The sequence below is a fragment of the Oncorhynchus mykiss genome, chromosome 4 (genome assembly GCF_057628025.1).
Source record: "Oncorhynchus mykiss isolate SJ-2025 chromosome 4, ASM5762802v1, whole genome shotgun sequence".
Taxonomy (NCBI): domain Eukaryota; kingdom Metazoa; phylum Chordata; class Actinopteri; order Salmoniformes; family Salmonidae; genus Oncorhynchus; species Oncorhynchus mykiss.
Genome location: NC_143025.1, coordinates 83,933,898 through 83,961,352, shown reverse-complemented (window position 1 = coordinate 83,961,352; position 27,455 = coordinate 83,933,898). Strand labels below are relative to the sequence as shown.

The window sequence follows — 27,455 nt, the reverse complement described above, 5'->3', positions numbered from 1 at the left end:
CATGAGTGTTTGCGAGTTATATGACATATCAGATCTGTTGTAAGAGAATGCTGAACAACAGAGTTAGACACGCCGATCCAAACATTTCCATAACGGTGTCATCGCTTGGTCTGTCCATCTACATTTGGAATCAGTGTTACGGATCTACCAGACCTAGAACTTTTCCATCCCAGGCCAAATATGAGTGAAATCAAACCTACCGATCCAGCAGCCACTAACGCTGGAGAGGAAAAGGACTGGACAGCATCAGCCTGTTCTGACAGTTTAAAAACAAGGAAACCTAGAACCGTAAGTTATACATTTTTACATTTGCAGCTGTTTGCAATTTTGCCTATAAAATAACTATCTTCACGTATACAATATTGCTAATTTATTTGACAAAAACTTTTGCTTTATAATCTTGTTTTCCAAATAGCCCAAACCCCAGAATGCCGTGACAATCGCCGTCTCCTCTCGAACCCTTTTCAACATGGATGAGGAACGGAAGATCTATCAGGAAGAGGGAGTCGAGAAGTATATGGCCTACATGAATCAACAGGAGCACGAGAATGAGCCACTCATGCCAGGTGTTGCGTTTCCCCTTGTGAAGGTATACTAGAGGGATTGAATTAACTAAAGATTTGGCCTACTTGCATGTCTGCATATGGGAGTATAAGAGGGTGGGGTTGCACTACGACTTCATATAGATTCTGTATTGTGGGTGAAAATGAAACTTCATTCACTGTTGCCAATGTCTTTAGGCCTAGATGGAATTTGTGTAATGCATCAAGAATAGTGTTTTGCTCAGAATTACAATAGGCAATAGTGTTTCCCACAATTATGCACACCATCTATACATGAATGCATGAATGACACTTTGGCAGAATATTCTTGTTTTTCCCTATTTAAACTGTTCTACACTCTTAGAAGTAAAGGTGCCTGGAAGAACCTTTAGGGTTGCCACACCTACAGAACCTTTCCAGTTGAAAAAGGTTTCCTTGAGGAACCCCTCTGAAAAGTTCATTCGAGGAACCCTTGTGTAAAGGTTTGAAAAGGAATATTTTTGTGATGGGAGGTATTCAATGTTGAGCCTTTTTGATAATATATTGTAGAGGTGCCTGTCTATCAGATTGGATGCGTGGCTTATTGGAGCCGTGGCTTTCAGTCTAATACAGACCAGCCAGGTTGTATTTGGTCTAATACAAACCAGCCAGGTTGTAGATGGTCTAGTCTAGTACAAACCAGTCAGGTTGTAATTGGTCTAGTACAAACCAGTCAGGTTGTAGTTGGTCTAGTCTAGTACAAACCAGTCAGGTTGTAATTGGTCTAGTACAAACCAGCCAGGTTATAGTTGGTCTAGTCTAGTACAAACCAGTCAGGTTGTAGTTGGTCTAGTCTAGTACAAACCAGTCAGGTTGTAATTGGTCTAGTCTAGTACAAACCAGTCAGGTTGTAATTGGTCTAGTACAAACCAGCCAGGTTGTAGTTGGTCTAGTCTAATACAAACCAGCCAGGTTATAGTCGGTCTAGTCTAGTATAAACCAGCCAGGTTATAGTCGGTCTAGTCTAGTACAAACCAGTCAGGTTGTAATTGGTCTAGTACAAACCAGCCAGGTTGTAGTTGGTCTAGTCTAGTACAAACCAGCCAGGTTATAGTCGGTCTAGTCTAGTATAAACCAGCCAGGTTATAGTCGGTCTAGTCTAGTACAAACTAGCCAGGTTGTAGTTGGTCTAATACAAACCAGCCAGGTTGTAGTTGGTCTAATACAAACCATCCAGGTTGTAGTTGGTCTAATACAAACCAGCCAGGTTGTAGTTGGTCTAATACAAACCAGCCAGGTTGTAGTTGGTCTAATACAAACCAGCCAGGTTGTAGTTGGTCTAATACAAACCAGACAGGTTGTAGTTGGTCTAATACAAACCAGTCAGGTTGTAGTTGGTCTAATACAAACCAGCCAGGTTGTAGTTGGTCTAATACAAACCAGCCAGGTTGTAGTTGGTCTAATACAAACCAGCCAGGTTGTAGTTGGTCTAATACAAACCAGCCAGGTTGTAGTTGGTCTAATACAAACCAGCCAGGTTGTAGTTGGTCTAATACAAACCAGTCAGGTTGTAGTTGGTCTAGTCTAGTACAAACCAGCCAGGTTGTAGTAGGTCTAATACAAACCAGCCAGGTTGTAGTCGGTCTAGTCTAATACAAACCAGCCAGTTTGTAGTTGGTCTAATACAAACCAGCCAGGTTGTAGTTGGTCTAGTCTAGTACAAACCAGCCAGGTTGTAGTTGGTCTAGTCTAATAGAAACCATCCAGGTTGTAGTTGGTCTAGTCTAGTACAAACCAGCCAGGTTGTAGTTGGTCTAATACAAACCATCCAGGTTGTAGTTGGTCTAATACAAACCAGCCAGGTTGTAGTTGGTCTAATACAAACCAGCCAGGTTGTAGTTGGTCTAATACAAACCAGCCAGGTTGTAGTTGGTCTAATACAAACCAGACAGGTTGTAGTTGGTCTAATACAAACCAGTCAGGTTGTAGTTGGTCTAATACAAACCAGCCAGGTTGTAGTTGGTCTAATACAAACCAGCCAGGTTGTAGTTGGTCTAATACAAACCAGCCAGGTTGTAGTTGGTCTAATACAAACCAGCCAGGTTGTAGTTGGTCTAATACAAACCAGCCAGGTTGTAGTTGGTCTAATACAAACCAGTCAGGTTGTAGTTGGTCTAGTCTAGTACAAACCAGCCAGGTTGTAGTAGGTCTAATACAAACCAGCCAGGTTGTAGTCGGTCTAGTCTAATACAAACCAGCCAGGTTGTAGTTGGTCTAATACAAACCAGCCAGGTTGTAGTTGGTCTAGTCTAGTACAAACCAGCCAGGTTGTAGTTGGTCTAGTCTAATAGAAACCATCCAGGTTGTAGTTGGTCTAGTCTAGTACAAACCAGCCAGGTTGTAGTTGGTCTAGTCTAATACAAACCAGTCAGGTTGTAGTTGGTCTAGTCTAGTACAAACCAGCCAGGTTGTAGTTGGTCTAGTCTAATACAAACCAGTCAGGTTGTAGTTGGTCTAGTCTAATACAAATCAGCCAGGTTGTAGTTGGTCTAGTCTAATACAAACCAGCCAGGATGTATTTGGTCTAATACAAACCAGCCAGGTTGTAGTTGGTCTAATACAAACCAGCCAGGTTGTAGTCAGTCTAGTCTAATACAAACCAGTCAGGTTGTAGTTGGTCTAGTCTAATACAAATCAGCCAGGTTGTAGTTGGTCTAGTCTAATACAAACCAGCCAGGATGTATTTGGTCTAATACAAACCAGCCAGGTTGTAGTTGGTCTAATACAAACCAGCCAGGTTGTAGTTGTTCTAATACAAACCAGCCAGGTTGTATTTGGTCTAATACAAATCAGCCAGGTTGTAGTTGGTCTAGTCTAATACAAACCAGCCAGGTTGTATTTGGTCTAATACAAACCAGCCAGGTTGTAGTTGGTCTAATACATACCAGCCAGGTTGTTGTTGGTCTAATACAAACCAGTCAGGTTGTAGTTGGTCTAGTCTAATACAAACCAGTCAGGTTGTATTTGGTCTAATACAAACCAGCCAGGTTGTAGTAGGTCTAATACAAATCAGCCAGGTTGTAGTTGGTCTAGTCTAATACAAACCAGCCAGGTTGTATTTGGTCTAATACAAACCAGCCAGGTTGTAGTCGGTCTAGTCTAATACAAACCAGACAGGTTGTAGTTGGTCTAATACAAACCAGCCAGGTTGTAGTCGGTCTAGTCTAATACAAACCAGCCAGGTTGTAGTTGGTCTAGTCTAGTACAAACCAGCCAGGTTATAGTCGGTCTAGTCTAGTATAAACCAGCCAGGTTGTAGTCGGTCTAGTCTTGTACAAACCAGCCAGGTTGTAGTTGGTCTAATACAAACCAGCCAGGTTGTAGTTGGTCTAATACAAACCAGCCAGGTTGTAGTTGGTCTAATACAAACCAGCCAGGTTGTATTTGGTCTAATACAAACCAGCCAGGTTGTAGTTGGTCTAATACAAACCAGCCAGGTTGTAGTCGGTCTAGTCTAATACAAATCAGCCAGGTTGTAGTTGGTCTAGTCTACTACAAACCAGCCAGGATGTATTTGGTCTAATACAAACCAGCCAGGTTGTAGTTGGTCTAATACAAACCAGTCAGGTTGTAGTTGGTCTAGTCTAGTACACACCAGCCATGTGGTAGTTGTTCTAGTCTAATACAAACCAGCCAGGATGTATTTGGTCTAATACAAACCAGCCAGGTTGTAGTTGGTCTAATACAAACCAGCCAGGTTGTAGTTGGTCTAATACAAACCAGCCAGGTTGTAGTTGGTCTAATACAAACCAGTCAGGTTGTAGTTGGTCTAGTCTAGTACAAACCAGCCAGGTTATAGTCGGTCTAGTCTAGTATAAACCAGCCAGGTTGTAGTTGGTCTAGTCTAGTACAAACCAGCCAGGTTATAGTCGGTCTAGTCTAATACAAACCAGCCAGGTTGTAGTTGGTCTAGTCTAGTACAAACCAGCCAGGTTATAGTCGGTCTAGTCTAGTATAAACCAGCCAGGTTGTAGTCGGTCTAGTCTTGTACAAACCAGCCAGGTTGTAGTTGGTCTAATACAAACCAGCCAGGTTGTAGTTGGTCTAATACAAACCAGCCAGGTTGTAGTTGGTCTAGTCTAATACAAACCAGCCAGGTTGTAGTTGGTCTAATACAAACCAGCCAGGTTGTAGTTGGTCTAATACAAACCAGCCAGGTTGTAGTTGGTCTAATACAAACCAGCCAGGTTGTAGTTGGTCTAATACAAACCAGCCAGGTTGTAATTGGTCTAGTCTAATACAAACCAGCCAGGTTGTAGTTGGTCTAGTACAAACCAGCCAGGTTATAGTTGGTCTAATACAAACCAGCCAGGTTGTAGTTGGTCTAGTACAAACCAGCCAGGTTATAGTTGGTCTAATACAAACCAGCCAGGTTGTAGTTGGTCTAATACAAACCAGCCAGGTTGTAATTTGTCTAGTCTAATACAAACCAGCCAGGTTGTAGTTGGTCTAATACAAATCAGCCAGGTTGTAGTTGGTCTAGTCTAATACAAACCAGCCAGGATGTATTTGGTCTAATAGAAACCAGCCAGGTTGTAGTTGGTCTAATACAAACCAGCCAGGTTGTAGTTGGTCTAATACAAACCAGCCAGGTTGTAGTTGGTCTAGTCTAATACAAACCAGCCAGGTTGTAGTTGGTCTAATACAAACCAGCCAGGTTGTAGTTGGTCTAATACAAACCAGCCAGGTTGTAGTTGGTCTAATACAAACCAGCCAGGTTGTAGTTGGTCTAATACAAACCAGCCAGGTTGTAATTGGTCTAGTCTAATACAAACCAGCCAGGTTGTAGTTGGTCTAATACAAACCAGTCAGGTTGTAGTTGGTCTAGTCTAGTACACACCAGCCATGTGGTAGTTGGTCTAGTCTAATACAAACCAGCCAGGATGTATTTGGTCTAATACAAACCAGCCAGGTTGTAGTTGGTCTAATACAAACCAGCCAGGTTGTAGTTGGTCTAATACAAACCAGCCAGGTTGTAGTTGGTCTAATACAAACAAGTCAGGTTGTAGTTGGTCTAGTCTAGTACAAACCAGCCAGGTTATAGTCGGTCTAGTCTAGTATAAACCAGCCAGGTTGTAGTTGGTCTAGTCTAGTACAAACCAGCCAGGTTATAGTCGGTCTAGTCTAATACAAACCAGCCAGGTTGTAATTTGTCTAGTCTAATACAAACCAGCCAGGTTGTAGTTGGTCTAATACAAACCAGCCAGGTTGTAGTTGGTCTAATACAAACCAGCCAGGTTGTAGTTGGTCTAGTCTAGTACAAACCAGCCAGGTTGTAGTTGGTCTAATACAAACCAGCCAGGTTGTAGTTGGTCTAATACAAACCAGTCAGGTTGTAGTTGGTCTAATACAAACCAGTCAGGTTGTAGTTGGTCTAGTCTAGTATAAACCAGCCAGGTTGTAGTTGGTCTAGTCTAATACAAACCAGTCAGGTTGTAGTTGGTCTAGTCTAGTATAAACCAGCCAGGTTGTAGTTGGTCTAATACAAACCAGCCAGGTTGTAATTTGTCTAGTCTAATACAAACCAGCCAGGTTGTAGTTGGTCTAATACAAACCAGCCAGGTTGTAGTTGGTCTAATACAAACCAGCCAGGTTGTAGTTGGTCTAGTCTAGTACAAACCAGCCAGGTTGTAGTTGGTCTAATACAAACCAGCCAGGTTGTAGTTGGTCTAATACAAACCAGCCAGGTTGTAGTTGGTCTAGTCTAATACAAACCAGCCAGGTTGTAGTTGGTCTAGTCTAGTACAAACCAGCCAGGTTGTAGTTGGTCTAATACAAACCAGCCAGGTTGTAGTTGGTCTAATACAAACCAGCCAGGTTGTAGTTGGTCTAGTCTAGTACAAACCAGCCAGGTTGTAGTTGGTCTAGTCTAATACAAACCAGACAGGTTGTAGTTGGTCTAATACAAACCAGCCAGGTTGTAGTTGTTCTAGTCTAATACAAACCAGTCAGGTTGTAGTTGGTCTAATACAAACCAGTCAGGTTGTAGTTGGTCTAGTCTAGTATAAACCAGCCAGGTTGTAGTTGGTCTAGTCTAATACAAACCAGTCAGGTTGTAGTTGGTCTAGTCTAGTATAAACCAGCCAGGTTGTAGTTGGTCTAATACAAACCAGCCAGGTTGTAATTTGTCTAGTCTAATACAAACCAGCCAGGTTGTAGTTGGTCTAATACAAACCAGCCAGGTTGTAGTTGGTCTAATACAAACCAGCCAGGTTGTAGTTGGTCTAATACAAACCAGCCAGGTTGTAGTTGGTCTAATACAAACCAGCCAGGTTGTAGTTGGTCTAATATAAACCAGCCAGGTTGTAGTTGGTCTAGTCTAATACAAACCAGCCAGGTTGTAGTTGTTCTAATACAAACCAGCCAGGTTGTAGTTGGTCTAATACAAACCAGCCAGGTTGTAGTTGGTCTAATACAAACCAGCCAGGTTGTAGTTGGTCTAGTCTAATACAAACCAGCCAGGTTGTAGTTGGTCTAGTCTAGTACAAACCAGCCAGGTTGTAGTTGGTCTAATACAAACCAGCCAGGTTGTAGTTGGTCTAATACAAACCAGCCAGGTTGTAGTTGGTCTAGTCTAGTACAAACCAGCCAGGTTGTAGTTGGTCTAGTCTAATACAAACCAGACAGGTTGTAGTTGGTCTAATACAAACCAGCCAGGTTGTAGTTGTTCTAGTCTAATACAAACCAGTCAGGTTGTAGTTGGTCTAATACAAACCAGTCAGGTTGTAGTTGGTCTAGTCTAGTATAAACCAGCCAGGTTGTAGTTGGTCTAGTCTAATACAAACCAGTCAGGTTGTAGTTGGTCTAGTCTAGTATAAACCAGCCAGGTTGTAGTTGGTCTAATACAAACCAGCCAGGTTGTAATTTGTCTAGTCTAATACAAACCAGCCAGGTTGTAGTTGGTCTAATACAAACCAGCCAGGTTGTAGTTGGTCTAATACAAACCAGCCAGGTTGTAGTTGGTCTAATACAAACCAGCCAGGTTGTAGTTGGTCTAATACAAACCAGCCAGGTTGTAGTTGGTCTAATATAAACCAGCCAGGTTGTAGTTGGTCTAGTCTAATACAAACCAGCCAGGTTGTAGTTGTTCTAATACAAACCAGCCAGGTTGTAGTTGGTCTAATACAAACCAGCCAGGTTGTAGTTGGTCTAATACAAACCAGCCAGGTTGTAGTTGGTCTAGTCTAATACAAACCAGACAGGTTGTGTCATCGTTTCTTAATCCCTGAAAACACACTCACACACACACACTCTGCAGGCTCTGATGACGGTAAACTCCAGACTGAGGCAGCTCTACCCCGACAGTGAGGAGCTGTTTGACATCGTCCTGATGACTAATAACCACGCCCAGGTCGGGGTGCGCCTCATCAACAGCATCAACCACTACGGTCCGTAAAACACGCATACAACGCGCTTTGACACGCTTACTGCAATGTTACAGCCACATCTACGATGTTATAAGACACACCTGTTTTGTAATGCAAAGTATGGGGCCTGTTAAAAACCCTATCTCAATCCCTCTCTCTGGCCCTGGTACACAGAGGCACAAACTTTAGAGAGAAACTCCAGCCCAGCAGCGGTTACCATCCCCTGGCTTCACACCTCTTGCCCTGACTACTCTGTTGCTAGGGGGTTGCAAAAGGCCCTTCCAGAACTCTCTTCCCCGATTAGATTCATGTGACCTGGTCAGTCAATCATAAGCTGTACCTGGTGGGGATTTCAAACCCCAACACAGTCTGTGCTTTTGTTGAACTTAGGGTTGCAGAGACAACATGTCATAAGAACCATGTACCACTTCAACTAATATCTGGACCTTCTACATGGACAATCCTGCCTCTGGACATTTCCTGATCAAGCATCTTTGACACTATACACTATCAACACTACTAGTTCCCTCCTTTGTAAAGTTGTGTGTGTGTCTGTTTGGTGAATAGGCAATAAAGTGTGGATTGTGTGCATCCCTATCTCCTGCTTGTTATCAGTCGTCTTACCGGGACTCTGGGACAGTTGTACCTATATATTTAAACCAGCACCAGTTGGTGGTGCTCTTTCTCGGGGTCCATTGAATGATTGGACATCCAATTTAAAAGGTACAATATGCAGAAATCGCTCCGTCATTTCCTTGTTGCTAAAATTCGAAACAAACAGACAGTCATTGTATCTAAACTGCTGTGAAATACATTTTCCATAAACAAAAATATTGTATTTTCACCTGGTATACAAAACCGAAAGTAAAAGATGAAAAAAATGTACTTAACGGGAAGCATACAAATAGAAGATATCTACCGCTTGTTAGACTTGCTTTCAATGAGAATGAAAGATCTATAACTCAAATTTCTATGTGCATTTGGTTGGGTCACCAAAAAGTTACATATTGCAGCTTTAATGCTGCTCCTTTGACCAAATATGTTGTTTTTATTGTTTAGGCCTCTTGTTCTTGATATGTAGTGGCCATCTTTGGCCACCACCCTGATGACTTTACATCACATTTCTATATGGTGATAATGTTTTTGTTGTTTCGTCTGACAGATTTAACCATTGAGAGATTCTGTATGACTGGAGGGAAAAGCCCCATTGGCTATCTGAAGGCCTACATGACCAACCTGTACCTCTCCAAGGATGGAGAGAAAGTCACTGAGGCCATTGAGGAGGGTAGGTGGTGATGACACTGTTTTTTAGCCTCTAGAGATTTAACTTGTTTAGCTTAGCAATGGTGCTAAGTCAACAACTGTAGATGTACATTGTGGTAACACGTTATAGTATAGCCTATAGATATAATGCATGGATGATGCTGTTGTAATAGGTTGTGACTCATTGTAATGGCTGGAATGGAATCAATGGAACATAGTCAAACATGTGGTTTCCATGTGTGATGTGTACGATACCCTTCCGTTTATTCCATTCCAGTCATTACAATGAGCCTGTCCTCCTGTAGCTCCTTGTACAACATCACGACACTTCCAGGAAAGCTTGTGAAACAGACCAAACAGTTCAGGCCGGGGTTTGAGAAGTCAATGAGAGAAGTGAAGAATTATTCCTTAGTTGTTCATTAAGGCACATCCTAGATTGGAGCCAATGTCTTAAGTAGTTGAACGTGTTATTATCCTAACTTTGTGAAAATGACACATTTACATTTTCGTCAAAACCTACTTTAAACTGAAGGAGTGGCTTTGATTTGACATCCTGCAGATGTGTAGTTCGGCGTGAGACAACTTAGACCTGATGACATGTATTTACGCATGAGATGAGTTAGCCAATGTCACCATGACACGGCCTGCAAGTGATTAATTACATACGTGTGTGTGTGTGTGTGTGTGTGTGTGTGTGTGTGTGTGTGTATATATATATATATATATATATATATACATACATACATACACACATACATACATACACACACACACACACACACACACACACACACACACACACACACACACACACACACACACACACACACACACACACACAGTTCGTGGGAAGTGACAAAAAGCTCTTATAGGACCAGGGCGCAAATAATAATATAATAATAATCAATCATTTTGCTCTTTACTTTGTCATCTAACATATAAAACCTGGGGCGGCAGGGTAGCCTAGTGGTTAGAGCGTTGTACTAGTAACTGGAAGGTTGCAAGTTCAAACCCCCGAGCTGACAAGGTACAAATCTGTCGTTCTGCCCCTGAGCAGGCAGTTAACCCACTGTTCCTAGGCCGTCATTGAAAATAAGAATTTGTTCTTAACTGACTTGCCTAGATAAAAATTTTTTAAAAACTTGTTCATTGAAAATTGTGAATAATTCACCACAGGTTAATGAGAAGGGTGTGCTTGAAAGGATGCAATGTTGGGTTGTATTGGAAAGAGTCTCTGTCTTTTCCCACTCACAGTCTGTGCCTGTATTTAGTTTAGTGATGGCTGAGAATCCACTCTCACATAGGTACAGTACGTGGTTGCAAAGGGCTTAACTGCACTATTTGCCAAGGATACTCTGAGCGCAGCCCAATCCAGCCCAACCCAATCCAGCCCAACCCAATCCAGCCCAATCCAGCCCAACCCAATCCAGCCCAACCCAATCCAGCCCAATCCAGCCCAACCCAATCCAGCCCAACCCAATCCAGCCCAACCCAATCCAGCCCAATCCAGCCCAACCCAATCCAGCCCAATCCAGCCCAATCCAGCCCAACCCAATCCAGCCCAATCCAGCCCAACCCAATCCAGCCCAATCCAGCCCAATCCAGCCCAACCCAATCCAGCCCAATCCAGCCCAACCCAATCCAGCCCAATCCAGCCCAACCCAATCCAGCCCAATCCAGCCCAACCCAATCCAGCCCAATCCAGCCCAATCCAGCCCAACCCAATCCAGCCCAATCCAGCCCAATCCAGCCCAATCCAGCCCAACCCAATCCAGCCCAATCCAGAAATCTGCCAGTGGCTTTTGATTAAATTTTCACAGAAGGCCTGCAATTTCAATGAGGCTCTCTTGTTCAGATATCGGTAAGTGGACTGGAGGCAGGGCATGAAAGGGATAACGAATCCAGTTGTTTGGGTCATCCGTTTCGGGAAAGTACCTGCGTAATTGTGCACCAAACTCACTCAGGTGCTTCGCTAAATCACATTTGACATTGTCTGTAAGCTTGAGTTCATAGTCACACAAAAACATCATCCAATGATGGAAAGACCCATGTTTAATCCGTGTTAATGCTGACAGAGAAGAGCTCCAACTTCTTAATTATAGCCTCAATTTTGTCCCGCACATTGAATATAGTTGCGGAGAGTCCCTGTAATCCTAGATTCAGATCATTCAGGCGAGAAAAAACATCACCCAGATAGGCCAGTCCTGTGAGAAACTCGTCATCATGCAATCGGTCAGAGAAATGAAAATTATGGTCAGTAATGAAAACTTTACGCTCGTCTCTCAATTAAAAAAAAATGTGTCAATACTTTTCCCCTTGATAACCAGCACACTTCTGTATGTTTCAAAAGCTTTACATGGTCGCTGTCCATATCAATGCATAATGCAGAAAATACACAAGAGTTCAGAGGCCTTGCTTTAACAAAGTTAACCATTTTCACTGTAGTGTCCAAAACATCTTTCAAGCTGTCAGGTATTCCTTTTCTAGCAACAGCCTCTTGGTGGATGCTGCAGTGTACCCAAGTGGTATTGAGAGCAATCCACTATGTCTCCCTGTCATGACTTTTGCGCCATCAGTACAGATACCAACACATCTTGACCACCAAAGTCCATTTGATGTCACAAAGCTGTCCATTACTTGAAAAATATCCTCTCCTGTTGTCCTGGTTTCCAGTGGTTTGAAGAATCAAATCAAAGCTGTCACGTGCGCTGAATACAACAGGTGTAGACCTTACAGTGAAATGCTTACTAACAGGCTCTAACCAATAGTGCAAAAAGGTATTAGGTGAACAAAGGTAACTAAAGAAATAAAACAACAGTGGAAAATTACAGTAGCGAGGCTGTATACAGTAGCGAGGCTATAAAAGTAGCGAGGCTACATACAGACACCGGTTAGTCAGGCTGATTGAGGTAGTATGTACATGTAGATTTGGATAAAGTGACTATGCATATATGATGAACAGAGAGTAGCAGTAGCGTGAAAGAATGCAGATAGCCCGGTTAGCCAATGTGTTGGAGTACTGGTTGGTCAGCTCAATTGAGGTAGTATGTACATGAATGTATAGTTAAAGTGACTATGCGTATATGATAAACAGAGAGTAGCAGCAACGTAAAAAGAGGGGTTGTGGGGACACACAATGCAAATAGTCAGAGTAGCCATTTGATTACCTGTTCAGGAGTCTTATGGCATTTTTGTCCTAGACTTGGCACTCCGGTACCGCTGACATGCGGTAGTAGAGAGAACAGTCTATGACTGGGGTGGATGGGGTCTTTGACATGTTTTAGGGCCTTCCTCTGACACTGCCTGGTGTAGAGGTCCTGGTTGGCAGGCAGCTTAGCCCCAGTGATGTACTGGGCCATACGCACTACCCTCTGTAGTGCCTTGCGGTCAGAGGCCAAGCAATTGCCGTACCAGGCAGTAATGCAACCACTCTCGATATTGCAGCTGTAGAACCTTTTGAGGATCTCAGGACCCATGCCAAATCTTTTTAGTTTCCTTAGAGGGGAATAGGCTTTGTCGTGCCCTCATCACGACTGTCTTGGTGTGTTTGGACCATTCTAGTTTGTTATTGATTTGGACACCAAGGAACTTGAAGCTCTCAACCTGCTCCACTACAGCCCCGTTGAAGAGAATGGGGGCATGCTCCGTCCTCCTTTTCCTGTAGTCCACAATCATCTCCTTAGTCTTGATTACGTTGAGGGATAGGGTGTTATTCTGGCAACACCCGGACAGGTCTCTGACCTCCTCCCTATAGGCTGTCTTGTCATTGTTGGTGATCAGGCCTACCACTGTTGCGTCGTCTGCAAACTTAATGATGGTGTTGGAGTCGTGTCTGGCCATGCAGTTGTGGATGAACAGGGAGTACAGGAGGGGACTGAGCACGCACCCCTGGGGAGCTCCAGTGTTTAGGATCAGCATGGTAGATGTGTTGCTACCTACCCTCACCACCTGGGGGCGGCCCGTCAAGAAGTCCAGGATCCAGTTGCAGAGGGAGGTGTTTAGACCCAGGATCCTTAGCTTAGTGTTGAGCTTTGAGGGCGCTTTGGTGTTGAACGCTGAGCTGCTTAATTCTTGCTCCAAAAACTCCCGCTGCTTATTTTTCAAATTGGCATGTTTGTTTCTAAATGTCTGCGTAAGAGTGAAGGATTCATCGAGTTGTGACATAGTACTTTTGCACATATAACACAATGTGGATGAGGAAAGGCACTACTCCCAATATAAGTGAACCACAAATCAATGTAGTTCTCATCATATTAGCGCCTCCTCAATGGTCCAACGTCCTGTTGTTCAGTGCTTTCCCAGACAAGGGGGCAGTAGCTCTTCGGCTGCATCGGATTCACAACTGTCAGTGTTCATAATAGCTGAGCTAACAACAAATTTAAAATTACTGATGCTAGCATTGGATGTGGTTGTGGAAGCAGAACAACTTGTGTCGTCGACAGGTACAGATGTAGTACTGCTGGTAGTAGCAGTACTACCAGTAGAGCTGGTATGTGTCTCTATGGACGCGGGCCTTACTTTTTTTTTAACCATTTATACATTTTCAAGTCAACGGAATGAGTGGAATTAGTGGAATTCCCGTTAGAGAGTAAGGGTTAATGTGATTGGATGTTAATTTGACTAGGCTACCTGTATTTGACATTGTGTTACTTCGCTGATCACTAAATGGTTTAATTTTATTTTTGCCAGTGAAACAAGGCTACTAATTGTTTTTTTATTTTCATTTTAAAAATTGTGAATCAGATATTTATTTGTCGTACCCCCGACGGCATTACGTGTACCCCAGTTTGGGAAAACCTGCACTAGACACTATTTATGGGGGTTATTAGTAAGAATTAAATCAATCAATAAGAATATAACAAGGTTCTTCACATTTTGAGATCAGTTGAGTCATCTTAAAATCAATAATTATACTCTTAAATTGATCTGAGGCCTGAAATGGCCAATCCAGATTCAAATCCAGATTCAAATCAATTCCTAGGACAAGGACCAGGGGGTTGGCTGCTTCGAGCAACAAATAAATTCCAGCAACAAAAAAATGTGTATTCTGGTTTATGGACACGTTTCTTTGGAACAGAAATATTTAAAGATTATTAACTATTATTAATATTTAAAGATTATGAGATTATTTGTTATGAGAATGTATAAAACCCTAATAATATTTTATAAACAGGCATTGCTGCAGCGACCATGTTTGCATCTGGAGATGTGGAGAACCAGCTGTCCGACACACAGCTGAAAGTAGCTTTTGACGGAGACGCAGTCCTCTTCTCTGATGAGTCGGAGATCATCGCGAAACAACGTGGCCTGGATAAGTTCTTTGAGCACGAGCAGGAGTTTGAGAACATACCTCTTAAAAAGGTGATCACGAGAGGACTCTGAAGTACTGCATGTCTACATTTTATGTAAATGTTTGACATTGTTTTTTTTCTTCAGATTTCCTTATTTGGAGTCTCCTACACTGTTAGAAAAAAATGGGCTATCTACAATGTAAAGGGGTTATTTGGCTGTCCCCATAGGAAACCGTTTTTGGTTCCAGGTAGAACCCTTTCCACAGAGGGTTTTACATGAAACTCAAAAGGGTTCTACCCGGGACCAAAAAGGGTTCTACCGGGAACCAAACAGGGTTATCCTGTGGGGACAGCCGAATAACCCTTTTGTAACCCTTTTTTATAAGAGTGTATACAGGGGTTATAGATTTTCAACTAACTAGCAACCAACTTTTTAACTAACTGTCACACTATCCCTAATCCCTTAATTGTACCAAGTTGTTGCAAATCAACATTGGCAGTTAATATCTTGGTGATAGTTTGAACATCTTAAGACCATCTATAAAAGAGGACTGTCCCAATAACCCATTGATATGTATTATTTACTTAGATTTTGGACAAAAGTAAAAACAATGCTATGCTAACCCTATGTCTCATTTGTTTCTCTCAGGGTCCCTTGAAGTGTTTCCTGGAGGTGCTGGGGAAGCTCCAGAGAAAGTTCTACGCCAAGAACGAGCGTATGACCTGCCCCATTCGTACCTACTTGGTAACAGCCCGCAGTGCAGCCAGCTCAGGGGCCCGTGTCCTCAAGACGCTCAGGAGCTGGGGCCTGGAGATCGACGAAGCCCTGTTCCTAGCCGGGGCCCCCAAAGGGCCTCTCCTGCAAATGATCCGTCCCCACATATTCTTTGACGACCAGATGTTCCACATCGAGGGAGCCAAGGAGCTGGGGACCATCGCTGCACACGTGCCTTATGGGATCGGACAGAAGTATCACAAGGGGGAACTTATTGAGCAGCCTGACAAAGATGTCAAAGACAAGAAGTAAAGAGCCTCCTAGTGGTGGGTAGATATCATATGTTATGCAAATGCTTAGTTGCACACAACCCTGTCATCAGCTGTAGGACCTTTATTGTTTATCAGAATTGTATATTATTTCTCTTTTTTACACATTATTACAAACATCTTTATCAGAGAATGTTGTATCAACAGGAGAAAAAAACACATTGTTTAGGACTGTAGATGTAATACTCACATCAGGGACCAATGTCACCTAATGTTCTCTGTCATGAGGAGAGAAAGGATCACTTTCCTACAATCCTCATCACCATCACATTGTAGTCTTTAATAGTATTTGGTCAAATATGTAGTTTTTTTAATGAAAATGTCATAGGGTGTTCAAATTTTACACATGAAAGTATATTTAGAAAAGTGTATTTTATATCTTTAGATATGTGCACTTTAGTGCACTAACAAGGTAGAATGGTTATTGATATGAAGCGCTGAAAAAATATATGCGTTTTGGTTTCACTGCACACCATACAAAACAGACATTAACACATTATTTATTTATTATTTACACTTAGATGCAGTCGGGATCTTAAGCACTTACAAACTCGTACCATATTATACGAATTGAAATTCGTCAAATTTTCGAATTGCAAACATTTAAAAAAAATATTTTGCAGGACATGACATATCATACAAAATGGATTATGTAGTACACAATTGTGCATATTTTTTGGGGACCCATTTTGGCTTGTGAGCACGACTTTAAAAACTATTGTCTGAAATGTACTAAACTTTAAAAGCAACACTTTAATATTCAATAATTATATTATTTTTGCTATCCATGCATTGTTCTAGTCTATTCCATTTTCTTATTCCATTTAAAAATATTTGTTTTTAGATGCAAGAAACCTCACCTTGCTCTTAGTAAAGCTGAATTAGGCTATATGTTATATCAAAACCTCAAGCAAGCTAGTTCACCATACCTGTTCCACTAGTAAAATGTTACATGTCGGGTATTTTGTTACATATAGTTTACAGTTGAATATACAGTATGTATAAGGACAGTCTATATTGTATGTTGAACATTAACTATTTCTATTTTTTCTTCTTTGTGTGTTAACACATATTTTAGGAATGATTCAAATGTCTATTTTTAAGAATATCCAGTCTGTATTTTTTCACTTTTAACTTAACATAAAGATGTATCATGTGCATATTGCAGTAAGGTTAAATAAAGGTTTAAAATAGATGTGAATGGTTGATTCATGTTTTTATGTATTATCCACACATTGATACAAACCCGATTGAGATGTTGTGGCAGGACCTGAAACAAGAAGTTCATCCTCAGAAACCCACAAATATCGCTGAGTTAAAGCAGTTCTGCATGGAAGAGTGGGCCAACATTCCTCCACAGTGATGTGAGAGGCTGAACAACAACTACAGGAAATGTTTGGTTGTGGTCATTGCAGCAAAATGTGGCACAAGCAGTTATTGATTGTAAGGGGGTAATTACTTTATCACACGGGGACATTGGGTGTTGTATAACTGTTTATAAAAAAAATGAAATCAGTATCACATTTTTTATTATTTGTTCAGTCAGGCTCCTTTTATCTCATTTTAGGTTTTGGTTGAAGATGTGTAAAAGATTTGCAAAAATAGAGAAAATCAGAAAGGGGGAAATACTTTTTCAGGGCACTGAATATAATGTGTGGATTCCCCTAGAGTCTGAATGTTAGGAGATGATCACACATGAATAGTGTATCTGTTGGTTATATGTGTGTCGTATGTGTCAGGATGGGGATCCATTGGGGATGTCAACAACACTTGACTGTATCCTGCTCCCAGGGGGCTAGCATGTGGCACGCCTTTAGACTGTGTTACATAGTAGTGACACACACACACAGTGATATGGCTGCATAATGCCAACAGGAAACTGATATGATAATGACATGTCTATTTATAGCTTCCTAAGGACCAGCATTTACACTTTGTTCACTCTAATAGACAGTTGTTTTTGATCTTAATCTCTGAGGACATACATGCCACTGTGTTAGTTCCTGTTTTCCCTTTGAGAGACATTCTGGGCTTTTCAATGATATCACATGTGTGACCTGGATAACTTTATCTTTCTGTTTTTAAAAAATGGCTGCCAACTTAATTAGAACAGTTTATGGTAAGAAGAAAGGTAAGGCCGGAATTCAATTTGATCGTGCTTTGTCAGCAATGCAGGTTCTAAAGGCAATGTGCCCACGTTCGTGGAGACCATATTCACAGTAAACACGACATATGTCGGCTAATGGCGCATTTTCCAAATCTACAATCAGATTAAATCCTGGCCTAAGTGTGTGTCGTTGTGTCATTATATTATTTGTTAGTTTGATATTCTATTCTGCTTCTAGCAAATAAAATATCTCAGATAGTATGGTGAGTTTTCAGAGCAGTGTAATATTTGATTCAATACAATTAGAGCAAAATAAGAGCTTGTTTATACTGTAATGTCCTCTTTACTGTACATCAGGATGTGTCAACTATGTTTTCTACACTGTACCCTTTTACTGTACATCAGGATGTGTCAGCTATGTTTTCTATACTGTCCTCTTTACTGTACATCAGGATGTGTCAACTATGTTTTCTATACTGTACCCTTTTACTGTACATCAGGATGTGTCAGCTATGTTTTCTATACTGTCCTCTTTACTGTACATCAGGATGTGTCAACTATGTTTTCTATACTGTACCCTTTTACTGTACATCAGGATGTGTCAGCTATGTTTTCTATACTGTACCCTTTTACTGTACATCAGGATGTGTCTGTTTTCTACACTGTCCTCTTTACTGTACATCAGGATGTGTCAATGTTTTCTACACTGTACCCTTTCACTGTACATCAGGATGTGTCTATGTTTTCTACACTGTACCCTTTCACTGTAATGTAAAATGGTTCATATGTTCTATTGACCTATTCCTTATGTTCACTACAGAGCACATACAATAAAACATAAAAAAATATATGCTATTTCTTTACAAACTAGTGTACTAAATATAGCTCTGTACACACTTGTGCATATTGTTCAGTGGATTTTACAGTGGCTTTACATTTCCTTAGTACGCTGATTTTCTAGTTTACCCTACTTTGGGACAGGAATGTTCTGCTAACATACATTTCTGATTCAGTTAAGCAAACAAGGAATTGTATTGCAGTTGGTATGTCTTTTTGTCAGATCAGGTTGGGTATAATCCATTTGCTGTATCTCCCTGCTTACAATGTCATCACGTATTTCATTTTCTCTTCTGTTTCCTCATTTCTTGTCACGCCCTGATCTGTTTTACCTGTCCTTGTGCTTGTCTCCACCCCCTCCAGGTGTCGCCCATCTTCCCCATTATCCCCAGTGTATTTATACCTGTGTTTTCTGTCTGCCTGTTGCCAGTTTGTCTTGTTTGTTCAAGTCAACCAGCACTTCTCTTGTTTTCTCGTCCTCCTGGTGTCGAGCCTTGCCTGTCCAGACTGAGCCTGCCTGTTGTCCTGTGCCTTTGTCCCTACTCTGGATTACCGACCTCTGCCTGACCTGACCTGGGCCTGCCTGTCGTCCTATACCTTGGCCCCACTACTCTGGATTATCGACCCCTGCCTGCCATGACCTGTAGTTTCCCTGCCCCGGTTGTTACAATAAACATTGTTACTTCAACACAGTGTGCCAGTTCATCTTGTACGTTCAAGTCAACCAGCATGTTTTTTTTTTTTTGACTGTCCACAACGATTCTCTTGCCTACCCCTTTTGGATTGTGAATAAACATCTTGTACTCTAACCATCTGCCTCCTGTGTTTGCATCTGGGTCTCGCCTTGTGTCCTTATAATAATATAGTAATTTTCTCAACTATGGAAATGATTTCATTATTGACAGATGACTGCTATATATTTTTTACTTTGGTTGAGACAAGTTTGTTAATTGTTGTACTTAGAGTCCCTTTTGACTCCTTTCCTGTTTCAGTCAAAATCCAATCAACGGACCAGACATCCAGAATCTGTTTTAAGGCCAAATTCCACTCCATGTACTCATGTGTCATTGCCAAACAATGGAGCAACATGATTGTTTTGACAAAAAGGGGCAAGGATTGGAATGTTAGCACATACAGTACAAACTTGATTTGTCCAGGCTAGACCAGACAGTGGGTTCTCCTGAGTAACCACAGACCACAAAACAGATCCATTTACTTTTTTGTTGTTATATCTGGTTTAATGCATCATATTTCAGCCTGTGAAAACCAGTATATGTTTTAATTGTATACTGGTTCCTGAGAAGTAAATTAACTCAAAGTAAAATACATGCCGAAAGCCAGATGTATTTTAAAACCAACACAGTATTCTAAATTGTGGGTCTCAGCAAACTAAACTATCTTGTTTGATCAACACAGCTATTTCTGTTGCAAAGGCAAACTTCAATATTTACGTTCACACACTATTGTTTTTCAAACTCAATTCACAATTGAGCAAAAATGCTCATATATTTGAATTTTGCCTGTGACTTAATAAGGTCAATATCTTTGTATTTGTATTTATTATGGATCCCCATTAGATCCTACAAAGGCAGCATCTACTCTTCCTGGGGTCCAGCAAAATTAAGGCAGTTACACCATTTTTAAAAACAATACAATCACAACATATTTCACAACACGTTAAGTCTGTGCCCTCAGACCTCTACTACCACATATCTACAACACAAAATCCATTTGTACATGTGTATAGAGCATTTGTTATCGCGTGTGTGTGTATGCATGTCTGTGCCTGTGTTTGTGTCTCTTCACAGTCCCCGCTGTTCCATAAGGTGTATTTGTATCTGTTTTTTTTAAATCTAATTCTACTGCTTGCATCAGTTACTTGATGTGGAATAGAGTTCCATGTACTTATGGCTCTATGTAGTACTGTGCGCCTCCCATAGTCTGTTCTGGCCTTTGGGTCTGTGAAGAGACCTCTGGCGGCATGTGGGCTATGCATAGATGTCCGAGCTATGTGCCAGTAGTTCAAACAGACATCTCTGTGTATTAAACATGTCAATCATAACAAATACAAGAAGTGTTGAAGTCCATCTCTCTCATCTCTCTCATCTCTCTCTCTCTATTGAAAAGGACCTGCCTTTTCAATAGTGGTGTAAAGAAGGCAGAGCAGTGCTTTATTATGGACAGACTTCTCTCCATCTTAGATACTTGCTCTCCATCTTAGATACTTACAATTTCCATTCACTACAAGATTTAGTTGAGGTTTAGTGAAAGATTTGACCAAAATACAAGGCATTCATTTTATTTTATTTTTTTCTCAAGAAAAGATGGAAAAAAGTAAGGGGGCTAGACAGCTGCCCCGGGGAATTCCTGATTCTACCTTGATTATGTTTGAGAGGCTTAAATTAAGAACACCCTAAGGGTTGATGACAGGCTGATTGGTCGGCTAATGCCAGTGAAAGGGGCTTTACTATTCTAAGGTAGCGGAATTACTTATGTTTCCCTCTAGACCCCAGACCTGAGTGCACACACATTCTCGAATGCTTGAAGATATGGCAAATAGAAGTGGCAATATAGTCCGTCATTTTCCATCCAATTTGTCAGACCTCGGTGGCTTGCTATTGTTGATAGACAGCAATACTTTTTCACCTCTTCCACACATACTTTATGGAATTAAAACTTACAATGCTTGTCTTTCATAATTTGGTCAGATATACTTGGATGTGTAGTGTCAGCATTTGTTGCTGACATCATGCCTTACTTTGCTAATCTTGCCAATGAAAAAATCATTAAAGTAATTGGCAATGTCACTGGGTTTTGTGATGAATGTGCCACCTGATTCAATGAATGATGGAGCTGAGTTTGCCCCAAATTTAATTTAAGGTGCTCCAAAGCTTTTTACTATCATTCATCTTCTTTTCAATGTATAGTTTCTTCTTCTTTATATTCAGTTTGGTCATATGATTTCTCAATTTGCAGTATGTTTGCCAATCGGATGTGCAGCCAGACTTATTTGCAAATCCTTTTGCCTCATCACTCTCAAACATAAATGTTTTAAATTCCTCATCAATCCACAGGGATTTAACAGTTTTTAAGGTCATTTTCTTAATTTATGCATGCTTATTAGTAACTGGAATAAGGAATTTCATAAATGTGTCAAGTACAGCATCTGGTTACGCCTCATTTCCCACCACAGACCAACAAATATTATTTACATCAACAACATACAGTAGGAATCACTACAAAATGTATTGTATGACTTCTTATACACTATATTAGGCTCAGTCTTTGGAACTTTGGTTTTCCTAGAAATGGCTACTATATTGTGATCACTACATCCGATGGATTTGGATACTGCTTTAAAGCAAATTTCTGCAGCATTAGTAAATATGTGATCAATACATGTTGATGATTTCATTCCTGTGCTGTTTTTAACTACTCTGGTAGGTTGACTGATAACCTGAACCAGGTTGCAGGCACTGGTTACAATTTGAAGCTTTTTCTTGGGTGGGCAGCTTGATGAAAGCCAGTCAATATTTAAATCACCCAGAAAACTATGTTGATATCACATTAATTATCAAGCATTTCACAGATGTTATCCAAATACTGACTGTTAGCACTTGGTGGTCTATGGCAGCTTCCCACCAGAATGGGCTTTAGGTGAGGCAGATGAACCTGTAGCCATATTTCTTCAACAGCATTCAACATGAGATCCTCTCTAAGATTTCCAGGAATGTGGTTATAATTGGCAACACCTATTCTATAAAATAATTTCTCCGTAATTAATATTACCTGATTGAGGTTATCATGTAAATGTAATTAACTAGAGAGTCGGGACACCACAAAATAATATTTGTAGAGCTGTTATCTTCCGAATAAACTCTTAAAAGATCTTTAAGAGTTTATTCGGAAGATAACAGCTCTACAAATATTATTACTCTACAAGTAATATTTTACATCAATAGCAGTCAATATTAATCGTCACCTTAATTCAGTCTCATCTGAAAGTTGTAAATTCTTGGTTATCTTCACAAACCCTGGCTAACAAGTTGAATCAGCAATACAAAATTGGGTTTAATTATTTATTTACTAAATACCTAAGTAATCACACAGAATTACACATACACATAATTAATCTTACCTTGATTACAAATTACGTCATAAAGGAAAACGTCCCTAGCGGGCGGAACAGATATGACAGCTTGTTACACAAAAGAAAAGGGGCTGGGTTTGAGTGAAAGAGCGGGAAGACTGAGGACCAAAGGAAGAAGCTGTGCTATCGTAAATACAGTATTTTATGGATTCTAAATTACCGGCCATTTGGAAAAGGAAAATGCAATAAATATTTACTCTGACCTGCGCTTCGGTAGGTTGGTGGTAGATGGAAGGCCGTATTGCCAAACCGAGTCCATTGTCCTTTGAAGAATGTCTCTGGTGGTCAATTGGATACGTTGTAGTAACGTCGTTGTGTGATAGACGGCATACTCTGTCTCTTCCTTCCTAACCCTCGTTTGCAGCTGCTGTTGCTAACTCAATGGCTAGGAGGTATCACTTCTGTAGTGAATAAGAGTTCAAAGTTCACACCATTCGCAACCAAAGCTCACGCTGATGTTGGCTTCGTTCTGTAGTTATTATCTGAACCATTCTGACATCGGACCGTCGTCCTCACATCCTCGAAACAGGAGGTTATATTGTCGTCAAGGCTTTATATAGGAAGGGAGAGGAGGGTGTGTTTGAAAAGTTTTATAGCCCATGTCCCTTCACAGGGACGGGCCACTGATTGAGCAGAGCCTACCTTATGAAAACCCAAATCTCACATTTTAGAAGCTAAAATCACATTTCATCCCATCGCACATAATTTAACATTCAAACATTTAAATTGAATAAAAATTCCATGTGAATCCGATAACTCTGATGTGTAGACTTTCCACTGTAGAGTTTGTCATCTTATCATTGATGAGAATGTCTCAGATGACAACCGAACTGACATCATATCCATTAAGTACCACCGCATATGTTCAATTGGTCGGATTACCAGAATATAGTTCATTTCCCCCCACCTTCTGATGTTCCCAGAATCTCTATGTTAACCAAGGGGTTTGCAAATGTAACATCAGTAGGGTAGAGAGAGGAAAAAGGGGGAAAGAGGTATTTATGACTGTCATAAACCTACCCCCGGGCCAACGTCATGACACTAGGAAAAGGTAAAATGGACGTTAGAAGCCGTAGCAAAATAAACTGATAGAAGGTTGAAAAGGTAGGTGGATAATCAGTGTAGAATAATCGGTGTGTAAAACATTTAAACGTGTTAACCCTCGCAAGGCTGCCGGCCCAGACGGCATCCCTAGCCGCGTCCTCACAGCAAGCACAGAGCTGCTGGCTGGTGTGTTTAAATATATATTCAATTCCTCCCTATCCCAGTCTACTGTCTCCACATGCTTCAAAATGGCCACAATTGTTCCTGTTCCTGTTCCCAAGAAAGCCAAAGGTAACTGAACTAAATGACTATCGCCCCGTAGCACTCACTTCTGTCATCATGAAGTGCTTTGAGAAACTAGTCAAGGATCATATCAACTCCACTCCAACTGTCACCCTAGACCCACTTCAATTTGCTTACCGCCCCAATTGGTCCACAGACGATGCAATAGCCATCACACTGCACACTGCCCTATCACATCTGGACAAGAGGAATATCTATGTAATAATACTGTTCATTGACAACACCATAGTACCCTCCATACTCATCATTAAACTTTAGACCCTGGGTCTCGAACCCGCCCTGTGCAATTTGGTCCTGGACTTCCTGATGGGCTGCCCCCAGGTGGTGAAGGGTTGAAACTACATCTCCACTCCACTGATTCTCAACACTTGGGCCCCACAAGGGTGTTTACCCACGACTGCGTAGCCATGCAGGCTTCCAACTCAATCATCAAGTTTGCAGACACTACAGAGGTAGGCTTGATTACCAACAACGACGAGACGGCCTACAGGGAGGAGGTGAGGGCCCTCGGAGTGTGGTGTCAGGAAAATAACCTCTCACTCAATGTCAGCAAAACAAAGGAGATGATAGTGGACTTCAGGAAACAGCAAAGGGAGCACCTCCACATTGACGGGACAGCAGTGGAGAATGTAGAAAGTTTTAAGTTCCTCGGTGTACATATCACCGACAAACTGAAATGGTCCAGCCACACAAACAGTAAGGTGAAGACGGCGCAACAATGCCTCTTCAACCTCAGGAGGCTGAAAAAGTTGGCTTGTCATCGAAAACCCTCACTAACTTTTACAGGTGCACAATTGAGAGCATCATGTCGGGCTGTATCACCACCTGGTACGGTGAATGCACCTCCCACAACCACAGGACTCTCCAGAGGGTGGTGAGGTCTGCACAACGCATCACCGGGGGCAAACTACCTGCCCTCCAGGACACCTACAACAGCCGATGTCACAGGAAGGCTTAAGGTTGTAGGCGGTTGAGGGAGCTCCGAAATTTAGGCATCGCCATTAGTTCGCTTTGGCCTACGTTTTATCACACACACACACACATACATATATATATATATATATATATATATATATGTATATATATATACACACACACACACATATATATATATATATATATATATATATATATATATATATATATATATATATATATATATATATATACAGTATATACACACCCCCCACCCATCTATAAGTATGAATATGTGTCAGTGGTGTTAATACCATGTCTGATTTATTTGATGGGATTTTTCTATTTTATTTTAGTAGGCTCTTCATGGGTTAAACAGGATGCACCTTAAAGGGCACACAAATGAAGTTTACTGAAGTATCTATTGTCTTAATTTTGGCTTAACACGTGTAATTTCTCCTGATGAGAAATGTACTTACAAACCCAATGTAAACCAGCTATAGAAAATGTTTTTGAATTACTCCTGTTCTGAATTTCTGGTGACGTCTCATCACCTTCACCAGAAAATTCAGGGACATTGGTTGAAATTGAAATATGTGTAAACACTGAAAATTGTTAAGAAGTTTATAATTAATCAAAAGTTGTAATTGTGATTCGAACCATGAACTGGAGAGAGAGAGAGCGGTGGTAATGGGTGACAGTTACTCCAAGCCTTCCCCACATCAAATGAGGAAGCAAAGACCGTGGCTAAGTTCCTGTTACAAGATATTGTTCCATGATTCGGTGTCCCACAAAGCTTAGATAGCAATAGGGGGACACACATTTTTTCTACAATTTTCTTCCTACAAATGTGCCCTAGAGGACTGGTAGGCTTGATAAAGAGGTCTTTACTTGCTTTCCTGCGTTGTGACCAATTAGACATTGGGCACAGATTTGTACGGAGATCATAATACATTTGGGTGCGTTAATTTCTACAAGCACTTACCATTCCCCCTTAATACACCATACAAAACAGACTTTAATTAACACACTATTATTTACACTTAAAGATGCAGTCCGGGATCTTAACATATTGTATGAAATGGAATTCGTAACATATCATACGAATTGCTAACATAAAAAAATACAAATTTGCAGGATGTAACATATCATACAAAATGGATGGCAAAGTACACAATTGTGCAAATGTCTCGTGGAACAGTTTTGGCTCGTGAGCTCAACTTTCAAAAGTACTGGCTGAAATGTACTTAACTTTAGGAGCATCACTTTAACATTCATTATTTTTACTATCCATGCATTGTTCTAATCTTTTCCATTTTCCCATTCCATTGAAAAAATATAACTTTTTAGATGCAAGAAACCTCACCTTGCTCTTAGTAAAGCTATATTAGGCTATATGGCTATATACAGTGCATTCGGAAAGTATTCAGACCCCTTGACTTTTTCCACATTCTGTTAAATTACAGCCTTATTCTAAAAATGATCCAGTTGTTATAATTCCTTCATCGATCTATGCACAATATCCCATAATTACAAAGAAAAACTGGTTTTTAGATATTTATGCAAATGTATTTCAAATGAAATATCACATTTACATAAGTATTCAGACCCTTTACTCAGTACTATGTTGAAGCACCTTTGCCTGCAAATACAGCCTCGAATCTTCTTGAGTATGACTCTACAATCTCGGCACACCTGTATTTGGGTAGTTTCTCCCATTCTTCTATGGAGATCCTCTCAAACTGTGTCAGGTTGGATGGGGAGCGTCGCTACAGAGCTCTTTTTAGGTCTATCCAGAGATGTTCGATAAGGGTTCAAGTCTGGGCTCTGGCTGGGACACTCAAAGACATTCAGTGTCTTGTCCCGAAGCCACTCATGCATTGTCTTGGCTGTGTGCTTAGGGTCATTGTCCTTTTGGAAGGTGAACCTTCATTCAGGCTAAAGAGTCAATCTTGGTTTCATCAGACCAAAATAACTGTTTTCTCATGGTCTGAGAGTCCTTTAGGTGCCTTTTGGCAAACTCCATGCGGGCTGCCATGTGCCTTTTACTGAGGAGTGGCTTCCATCTGGCCACTCTACTATAAAGGCCTGATTGGTGGAGTGCTGCAGAGATGGTTTTCCTTCTGGAAGGTTCTCCCATCTCCTAGTGAAACTCTAGATCTCTGTCAGAGTGACCATCAGGTTCTTGGTCACCTCCCTGACCAAGGCCCTTCTTCCCCGAATGCTCAGTTTGGCCGCGCGGCCAGCTCTAGGAAGAGTCTTGGTGGATCCAAACTTCTTTCATTTAAGGATGATGGAGTCCACTGTGTTCTTGAGGACCTTCAATGCTGCAGAATTGTTTTGGTAATCCTGTCTCGGAGCTCTAAGGACAATTCCTTCGACCTCATGGCTTTGTTTTTGCTCTGACATGCAATGTCAACTGTGGGACCTTATATAGAGAGGTTTGTGCCTTTCCAAATCATGTCCAATTAATTTAATTTACCACAGGTGGACTCCAATCAAGTTGTAGAAACATCTCAAGGATGATTAATGGAAACAGGCTGAACCTGAGCT

General features: G+C 41.1%; 1 protein-coding gene across 1 annotated transcript; it reads left to right on the top strand.

Moving 5' to 3' along the window:
* LOC149984166 (cytosolic 5'-nucleotidase 1A-like) lies at positions 1–16,741 on the top strand. The gene is made up of 6 exons (XM_090233181.1): positions 1–288; positions 416–589; positions 7,840–7,969; positions 9,111–9,233; positions 14,385–14,572; positions 15,152–16,741. Exons 1-6 carry the CDS (start codon positions 181–183, stop codon positions 15,527–15,529), a joined length of 1,101 nt encoding a protein of 366 aa, XP_090089307.1. The 5' UTR covers positions 1–180; the 3' UTR covers positions 15,530–16,741.
* The last annotated feature ends 10,714 nt before the right edge of the window (positions 16,742–27,455 follow it).

Coding starts and splice junctions, on each gene's coding strand:
- LOC149984166 (XM_090233181.1), top strand. CDS start 181: ATGAGTGAAATCAAACCTACCGATCCAGCAGCCACTAACGCTGGAGAG. Junction 590..7,839: donor TTGCGTTTCCCCTTGTGAAG/GTATACTAGAGG, acceptor CACACTCTGCAG/GCTCTGATGACGGTAAACTC. Junction 7,970..9,110: donor CAACAGCATCAACCACTACG/GTCCGTAAAACA, acceptor TTCGTCTGACAG/ATTTAACCATTGAGAGATTC.